Source organism: Sinohyriopsis cumingii, chromosome 14 (genome assembly GCF_028554795.1).
Source record: "Sinohyriopsis cumingii isolate HCF-2022 chromosome 14, ASM2855479v2, whole genome shotgun sequence".
NCBI classification, from domain to species: domain Eukaryota; kingdom Metazoa; phylum Mollusca; class Bivalvia; order Unionida; family Unionidae; genus Sinohyriopsis; species Sinohyriopsis cumingii.
The window spans coordinates 77,680,306-77,689,957 of NC_142974.1; the positions used below are offsets into that span (position 1 = coordinate 77,680,306).

General features: G+C 35.7%; 1 protein-coding gene across 1 annotated transcript; it reads right to left on the bottom strand.

Moving 5' to 3' along the window:
- Positions 1-22: 22 nt before the first annotated feature.
- Positions 23-9,420, bottom strand: LOC149784203 (protein meiotic P26-like). The gene is made up of 2 exons (XM_089932957.1): positions 8,156-9,420; positions 23-61 (listed from the first exon to the last, which is right to left on the bottom strand). Exons 1-2 carry the CDS (start codon positions 9,197-9,199, stop codon positions 23-25), a joined length of 1,083 nt encoding a protein of 360 aa, XP_089789083.1. The 5' UTR covers positions 9,200-9,420.
- Positions 9,421-9,652: the final 232 nt, after the last annotated feature.

The window sequence follows — 9,652 nt, forward strand, 5'->3', positions numbered from 1 at the left end:
AGAGTATAATATCCTTTCATATTTAATTTATACTTACTCGTAACGGCTTTTCCCGTTCTTCCTGAAAGAATATAATAAACATAATATTAACAACGACAAAATAAATTAATGTTGTTTGTCTTCAAATGAAGGCTTTTAAGCCTGAGCATATTCTTACGTACACACAGTATATGCATAGAAACTTTGCATAAGATCGTAGAGATAAAGAGAGAAAAGGAAGAGGGAATAACCAAATTGACCTTAAATAATTAACTCTACCTAATGATGATTTTATACGTTGCCCCTTTAATGCCCCGTTCCTAGTGATGACTTTGAAAGTTGGTTCTTGAATGCTCCGTTGTAAGCAAGGATTTTCAATGTTGTTCTCTCTACAACCATTATCAATTAAAACCATACTGTCGTCTCTTGAATGTCCCGCCGCCAGAGATGATCATCAACATTGTCCTTTTAGTGCCCATCCATCAATGATGACTTGTATCGCCCCGCCCCCATTACCCTGCCATCAATAACGAGTTTGATCGTTGTCCCTTTGTTTCTCCGCCATCAATAAAAACTTTGAATGTTGCCCGTTTAACGCACCGCCACGAATGTTGTAAACAATGTTAGCCTGTAGACTGGATATGAGATGGCTATCATTGTTCGGACAATTTGTGCTGGGACTTAGATTTGAGGTGAAGAAAGACTGAACATAAAATAATGCTCTACTTGAATTATATAGGACTGGGTAAAACAGGTACAAATAATAAGGAACTACAAAACACCGGAAGAGTGGTTAAGATATTTGGATTGATTATATTGGCATGTTCTAAAAGGTGATATATCATTCATTTGTCAAGTATTCAGTTGGTAATATTTGCATTTAGTAAGATGTGTTCTTTTTGTCATAATGCCATCGACAAAATACGAACAGCTGTTGATATTTATTTTCAATACTCTATACAATAAATTACTTTCCATTTCTAGAAATTGAGGCCTGACCAAATCACCTAAACTGAAAGAAAAGTAAAGTGAATTCAGCCCCGGTAGCTCAGTTATTTGATTGCACGATGTATATCAAGAATTGTGGCAGTGATGCTAGCCCGGGCAGGCCCGAAAAAGGCATATCGCGCACATTCCATGGAAAAATACCCCAAGGAAAGTGCTGCACCTGATGTTAAATATAAACCTACCAACCAAAGATCGTGTTTGGTTAATAAAACGAATAAATTTGTCTTCTTGTGAATATTCGTAATCAACAAAATTAGAAAAATCAATATGTACAACCTGCTGTAATTAGCATATTATATCAAAACACCATGAGTGATTGTAACTGAAATGTCCATTTATTAAGTCTGTGTAGGGACTCCAATAAGATTTCGCCCTGTGAATGGCACTGAGTGAAGGTCTTTCCACAAAGAAGATCTTACTTGCGTTTGTGTGTCTGAGCGTATGAGATAGACAGCGAGAGAGATATGAAGGTATAACAAACTAATAATATTACATAGCGATATGCTGGTCAAGAAAATGATACGAAAAGAACATCGCACATTGTTGCAATTAGGCACAGACTATGAGTCCTCTATCATCATTGTATTATCGCTATCATACCCAAAGTATACACTCAATATTGATGTAACCACGTATAGTGTGGGGTATCATCATGGTAAACTCTCATACCCAAACTATACACCCCATTTTGATGTAACCAAGCACAGATTCGGGTATCATCATGGTCGAACTATCAGACCCAAGTACACACCCCCTATTGATGTTACCAAACATAAAGTCGGGTATCGTAATGGTTGAACTATCCGACCCATCAAAGTACATATTATTATCGGAACAATTGGGCTAAATTTGTTATGCGTATATACATTTTTACATATATTATCCGAACATTAATTATTTGAGTACAGTCCATAATCGAAGTAGTGTAACAGTCCGAAGACCTCGAATCTGATTGAAATGACAACGCATTATCTGAAGTTTGAAAACATTCACGAGTGGAATGTTCGATTTTCTGACTCGTGGCACCAGTATGTCTAAACTGTGAATAATGATTAAACGAAAAAGGGGTTTCGCTTATCGTTTGCTGCTAATCCAACTATCGATCTGCCTTTTGATAACCGAGTTATTATTTCAGTTAATTTATATAATTATATTTGAAGTAGGTTTGCCAAACAGAAGGTCGGAGAATCGTATCAACCTTTCTAAAGCTACGTTGGATTTCTCAAATTCTTTTTGGAAATATATAGGTAGTCAGTTTTCTCACTACATGTAAGCTGAATCAATAAGGCAGGGAAACTCGAAAAGGAACAAAGTGGAAGAGAGAGAGCTAAGATATAGTGAAACCAAAAACAAGAGCGTTGAAGGAAAACTGGGTCTGACAATCCAAGCTTAGATTATCAAACAGTACAACTTTCCGACAAACATGCATTCAACGTAACTAAAATAACTAGGAAACGAACAATGATGGCTACAAGACGTTTGGCCCAGAAATCAAGAATCTTCAACGAATTTGAAGAGGCAGTCATTAAATGGTATAACGCCGGTAGAGACATGAACATCCCGTTTCATCACACCAAACTTATAATAACTAATATAAATGGCATTATGTAGGAAACGAAATGTATCCAACTTCATGAACCCGTATATATAGTCATCAGTTTACAGTATATAACAGTTGACGTGTCAATAAGGTGACATGTCATATTACTACGTGCACAGTATCATCTATAGCCAAGACTATGAGTGGCTTTACGAATACAGGCATTGTTTGTTTATTGCTGTCAGTGTATGTAAGGTGTGCATGTGTTTCACGGATTGTGTGTGTATGTATATGTGTGCGTGTATGCATGCTCGTTTGAATGTATATATATATATATATATATATATATATATATATATATATATATATATATATATATATATATATATTAAATCGCATTGATATCTAAAATGACCATGAACGGACTTATTGTAGATTCACACGTTTGTTCGTGATATAACTGATCGACATTAGCATGTATTAATATGATATTGCTGTTTGAGTTCGGTACAATAGGACAGTAAATTGCAATAATTCGACACACGTTGTTTACCTTCTATTGAAATACCTGTTTGTCAGACTTGCAGCAGTTTCTATGAGTGGGCGGAGCATATTGTACAGGCTAAGTTGGTGTTGAATGACTAAGCGCTCCCAGGTAGACTTGCCGGGGCATGAACGCTTTCACGATATCAATGTACAGGTGGAGAGTGGCAACAGTGGGTAGCGTTTACATTAGAGGTATATATACTGTAGCCTATGTCGTGGTGGTCGTGCAATCCTTATGTTACTGTATTCTTTCTAATATGAGCATTGAACATTACCTTCCTATAATATAACACAAACTACCCAGCAAACAGAGCAAAATATAAACATTGCATATTGTTTTTGATGAACGCATTTTATATGTAAATATTTATGCTCTAACGTACGTGTACCATGAGTGTATGTATGGATGTATGTATGTATGCATTAATGCATGCCTGCATATATGCATGTATGTATGCATGCATGTATATGTATATATTTATGCAAGGTACTGAACGTGTGTTTTTTTTTTGTTTCACATTGAGACAAATTAGGTTCATTTATATAGCGTGTTGGGTGAAGTTTCCACAGGAAAACAACACACCTTTATGCCATTGCATGAAACCTTTTCTAAACAAGGTTTTGTGATACACTAAGGAAGCTCATGGAATTCTTATGTAAGTCAGCCCTGATTTAAAGGCCACCATACAATCACTTGCATGAAATGCATAATATATAAAGCGTCTGAACCAGTCTAATGTGATCTATACCTTATGACCTTGGCGCTACCTGGGAAGTGTTGTGATGTGGTTTGGATTTTTAACGTAGCTTTAACAATTTTTCAGTCATATCGCTACGATGTCTGCAATGTGGCAGTTTATAGTGATGTCTAGCACTGAGGCATCATGCCGCAGACATGTAGCATGATGTCCCACCCAGTCACATTATCCTGACACCGGGCCGACCAGTCCTAACACTAACCTCTTAATGCTGAGCGCCAAGCGAGCCTACCTGGGAAGCAACATATTTTAGTCATGTTTAGATTTATGAAAAAGTAAAGATATTGCAGGTTTAAACGATGAACAAAATATAACCGAAAACATGCAAGAAAATGGGCAAGCAGTTCAATGTTTAATGATGTTTGTACATCATTATGGAATAATAGTGATTTTTTAACATGAACTATAATTGTACATATATCGAATTTGAAGCTCTTTTGGGATCGATGACTGTCTCCTCGAAACAGTAAGACTCAATTTAAGTGATTCAGTGAAACCCAAGTCCCTTCTGCGCAGTATCAATTGTATCAACAATAAATCTTGAAATGAAATTAAATGGCCTGAACATTAACCCATGACATGAGCTGTTTAATATTTTTCCCGAAATGGATGAAAAAAGGAGAGGTATTGAAATTAAAGTAACGTCAGTGTAGTTTAAGGCCTGCACGTAAAACCTGTATAAGTGGCAAGACTCTGTCACAGATACACGGGATGAAATGTGGTTTTAAAAGTTATATTGTTGGTTCATCAAATAATTTCAAATCACTGAAATGATTTAAAAGGTGATAACACAAAGTATATGATCAATTGTATATATATATATATATATATATGATTGACTGACATTTTACGCTGAAAGAACTGGTACACTCTTAAGTGTGACCTCTAACTTTTCAATGCTTCCTTACGTTCTTCAGACCGATGAATCATGGTACCTTTACTTAACAAATTGCTCAAGCATTATTCTTGAATAATTGGAGCAAATTTCATGTAATATCTAGCCAAACCAGACAATTGCACTAGTCGCTATAAAATGAAAGGAACGGGAATTCAGAGATATCCTTGAACTTATCATATATAGGTTTAACCTAATTTTGTCCACCAATATATCGTACAAAAGTAACACAATAACCTAATTTTGTCCACCATTATATCGCACAAAAGTAACACAATAACCTAATTTTGTCCACCATCATATCGTACAAAAGTAAAACAATAACTGCAAAAGACACTTTCACTTAAGTTGTCAAATTTGCATCAATGGCTATATCAAAGAATTTTCGAATGGCTCCAACTGATCTTTCCAGGTATCGTTGTAGATAGCATCGATTGTAAGCGTCATAGTTATCTAGACCATATATACTCAAGTTTATGTAACGTTGTAATGTAAAAGGCGAATATTTCATCCCAAACGGCATAACTTTATATTGATGAAGTCTGTCTGGAATGAAGAATGCAAACATTTTCTTTTCCCTTTGTGTCAGTGGAACTTGTCTGAATTCTTTCAAAATGGCAATCATGGTGACATTTTATACATTTCTATTTTTATTAACATTGATCTGAATAAATAATTTCACTAAAAGCAAACAAGGATAAGACTGTTTCTGCATAATGCTGCTAAATCGTGAATAAGTAATGTCTCAAGTAAGCATAACTATATAATCCTCTATTTTACCTAGGTCACTTTACGCATTTTCTGAAAACCATTTGTCTACTTAGTGGAATGTTCGATTCTGGAATGCTTGTTACTAAAAGTATAATCAAGAACATGGCAAACATAATGTCCTTGAATCAGACTAAAATAATGATTCATATATTTAACATACAATCATACAAATATACTATGTATTATTTGTTCACAAAATGTAAATAACACCAGTTCCTCAGTCATCAATACAATGAACTTGAATTTGGATAGGGTCATGTACTTAATACAGTTAAACATAACACATAATGATGGATAGAAAAAAGACTAACAAACAATGAAAAACAAATATACATAAGAGTGTTGAACTGTAATTAATCTTCAGATGCTTATATTTCTTTGCTGATGCATATGTAAAGCTATGCCATGCCGTGCATTGTCGAATATAGTCACGTGACAGTTTTTTTGTTCTAACTAACAATGAAATTTAATGCGATGCATATACACAATACCATGTATACTATTTACGCATAGACTGTCTTTTAGACGATTGAAAGAACTGATGATGTAATCTTGACTCCATCCTATATCCATTGATCCGCTATATTTTGTACAATATTCTCATCTGTCCTATATACAAATGGAAATATCATTAAAAATGTTTTCATATGCTACCACAATTTGATGTCCACTAAATGACCTTTCCCATTTCTGTTATGTAGGTTTTACCTGGATTGATGCGTTAACGAATTCAATCCACAAGCGATCAAATTAAATAATGGGGAACTTGTTGAACTTGGAATTCTCTGTAGGGCCTGATCACGCTCTCTCTCTCTCTCTCTCTTATGTATGTGTGTGTGTATATATATATATATATATATATATATATGAAGAGAGAGAGAGAGAGAGAGAGAGACGAGTAACGGCTCGGCTTATCGGCAGTTCTGCTGCAAATATTAGTCAGTTCCTAGACATATATTCACCGGAAAGTTTATAAGCGTTACGCTTGCCCTGGGCTGCTGCTGATTTCTACCCTTGCATCAGCAATGTATAAAAATGGTTTAGTAAATGATGAATACGCAGATATTTTGTTCGGACAGGGATTGTTACAAAAACCACGAGTCTTCTGAATAATTTGTTGCTATGGGTAGAAAAATAGGGATTTTTACTAACTATATGCATGCAAAGGTCAGTGTAAATAAATGAATGAATTACTAGCGAGCGTCCAATAATCGGAACTGATTGCAGGGTGAAAGTTTCATTATCAAATCAGAACCGCCCGGTAGGTCTCTGCTACCACTAATGTCATATAAAAAGCAGAGACCTACCTGCTGATCTAAAACTAAGCCAGTTAGTGATGTCATTGCCATCTTCTCATTTCAAATATGAAAACTGAGTCACATTGTTAGAAAAACTTTTAATCAATAACGTTTCTTAGATATTAACCTGTGGTAAGAGTTACACGTGCATTGGTGTCAAAACCATTTCTTTACCTATGTCTACTTTCTGGAGTTTTGCAACTCACTGTAAGTTCCATCAAAATTGAATAAGTTGAAGTGTATTATTCGGTTAACATTCTTTGTTTGCTGATGGGTATTGTAAGCTACACCATACCGGACATTGTCGGATATAGTCACGTGGTTGTTGTTGCTGTTGTTGTTATTTCCTATAGCAATATAAGCAAAACCGATGTATACTATTGTGTATACATGACATATACACATGGCCTAAGCAAACCGTCATTTGTATCAGCTTGATCGGATCCCACGTGCGTTTGCTTTTCCGTTTATTCAGCTATCTAAATATACTTATATCCTAACGGAAACACTAATTAGCAACGTGCATATGATGCCACAGTGTATGTTCTACTGACAGAGCACCCCCCATTTCTGCCAGAAACACTCTTCCTGTTATATTGCATTAGCGATAGCAATACAGAGGATGCACTTTGAAGTGGATGGTAAACTGCTAATCTTGGATTTTTCAAACTAAACTATACTCTTCGTGGCCTCTTTATGATCACGAGCGGAGGCCTACATGGTGACACGCTATCCAAAACTTTAAACAAAATATAAATTGTGTACAAAATATTATACATGAATTAAAATATATATATTATTCCATTTAAGGGTATGTGTACCTTAAGCACAAGGTTTTTTTGTACGAACATGCTGTTTGTTTGGATCATGTGATATAATTGGTTGAACTTCAAAAGTATGCGGGTCATGACTCTTGGTCGAGACTAACATATTATTCCAGGACATGAATACATTCGAGGCTCAACAAAACTAATTATTTAATATAAGTATCACGATGACAGTGATTCCTGTAAACCCATAATTGTGGGAAGAGTGGAAAGTTAATAAATTACTTAAAGGGCAAAATCGGATACCCTTTTATGCTACTTTGTGTCCATTAGAAATGAATCTTGTTTATGTAGGTTATTACTGTTACTATGTTTTCGTTGCAATGAGGTGTATGTTCGAGGAATCCTAACACTGAAATCGATGCAATATATGTATGGTAAAGTTCAGAACTCATCACAGAGGTTCAAGAATATCTGTGCAGGAAGGTACCCAGCAAAGGAAGGCAAATGTAGCTGTTCTGAACTGATTCTACTTTTTATCAAAAGATAAGAAGTAAGGATTTATAACTACACAAAGCGAGAATGATACTCACGGGGCTTATTTCAGTAGAATCCTGCATCATTCCCACCAAGGAAATCAGTTTAACTGGTTTGATTCCAGCTGGGGAGAAGAATTTTCTCTCAAGACGTGTATTAGGTGTTTTATCGGTCTTTGATATGACTCCAGAAACTAATTGTTCGAGATGGGGGCCTTTCTTTATTATATCAATGTCTGTCCCTTGATCAACTAATGTTTGCGCATTGTCCTTTACATTCGAACACGTCTTAAATTCATCTTGCATATCTTTTATGTAAACTGCATTTTGCTGTCTAAGATTTTGGTAAACCATTTTTATCCTAGTTTTCACTTTTGCCAATTCTTGCTCAACGGCTTTATATAGTTCTGAACCCTGATCTTCCACAGCTTTCAGTTCCTCCCTCTCCGCATCATTAATACATCTATCAAGTTCGTCCCCCCTTTGCTTAAATACATCGATACGTCTCAGCTTCTCTGAGCATTCATTCAGTTTGGTCTGTAGGGTCTTTTTCAGGTCAGCTGCAACATCAGCAACAGGTTTTGTAACATGAATTTCGTGACTAACCACTTTGCACATGAAACAAATAAGTACTTTACAGTCTCTGCAGAAGAGCCTGATTTCGTCATCTGGATGTTGATCACAAAATATACGTTGCCGAATTTTGCCTTTCGTTTTAGAATCTAGCGTTCCTAAATCACATATTTTGTGATTCCTACTAACTTTCGATTTCTCGTGCGCATGACAACATGACTGGCACAAATTCTCCTCACAATCCAAACATCTACTGCATGCCGCATTTTTAGAACCACACAGGTCACAGTACAATTTCTCACTGCTGTCAGTCTCCTCGATGTAAAAATTACTTTGGAAGCCTGAAATTCCACTATTAGGTAATTCCACACTTGCTCTGCAAATGGGGCAATCAAATCGACCGTTGCGAAGATTAACCCGTACATAATCCTCCAGACACGTGTAACAAAAGCTATGGTGACATGATATTAGCTTAGGATTCTTAAAACTATCCATACATATACTGCACTCATGTCGTCCTGTCGCCATTTTTGAGGATAGTATTTTCGTTTTCTTCGATCGATATCAACAGAGCTGTATTGGTTTTATTGTAGTGCTGTTTACATCAATTCCATTGATAGACTATTCGGTAATGTTGGCATTATAATGCAACATATCACACACATAAAGCCTTATACGACAGGTTCTGCTAGCTTGTTCCACTGTGTTTGCAATAATTGCTCACCTTGTTATCTTATTTGCTACGTATTCGTGACTTTAAATACTACAGTTCGACAAACTTGACCTAGATACCCAAGCAGGTGACAAAATGTGAGATAAAAATAACTTTTCAAGGGAAAAACACCGTTTAAGGTAAGGTATTGATCGAATTATTTCCCTTTATGTTTATGAATTAAATGTAAGTACAAGAATGTACAAATTATTCAACTGATGTCAAAATTTCAATATAGCATTTTCTTCTTCACGACAGTAATTATTATT

What these genes read in the sequence shown, in the direction of transcription:
- LOC149784203 (XM_089932957.1), bottom strand. Translation starts at nt 9,199, where the DNA reads ATGGCGACAGGACGACATGAGTGCAGTATATGTATGGATAGTTTTAAG. An exon ending in ATTCTACTGAAATAAGCCCC is followed by an intron (nt 62 to 8,155) that starts GTGAGTATCATT and finishes ATATTCTTTCAG; the next exon opens with GAAGAACGGGAAAAGCCGTT.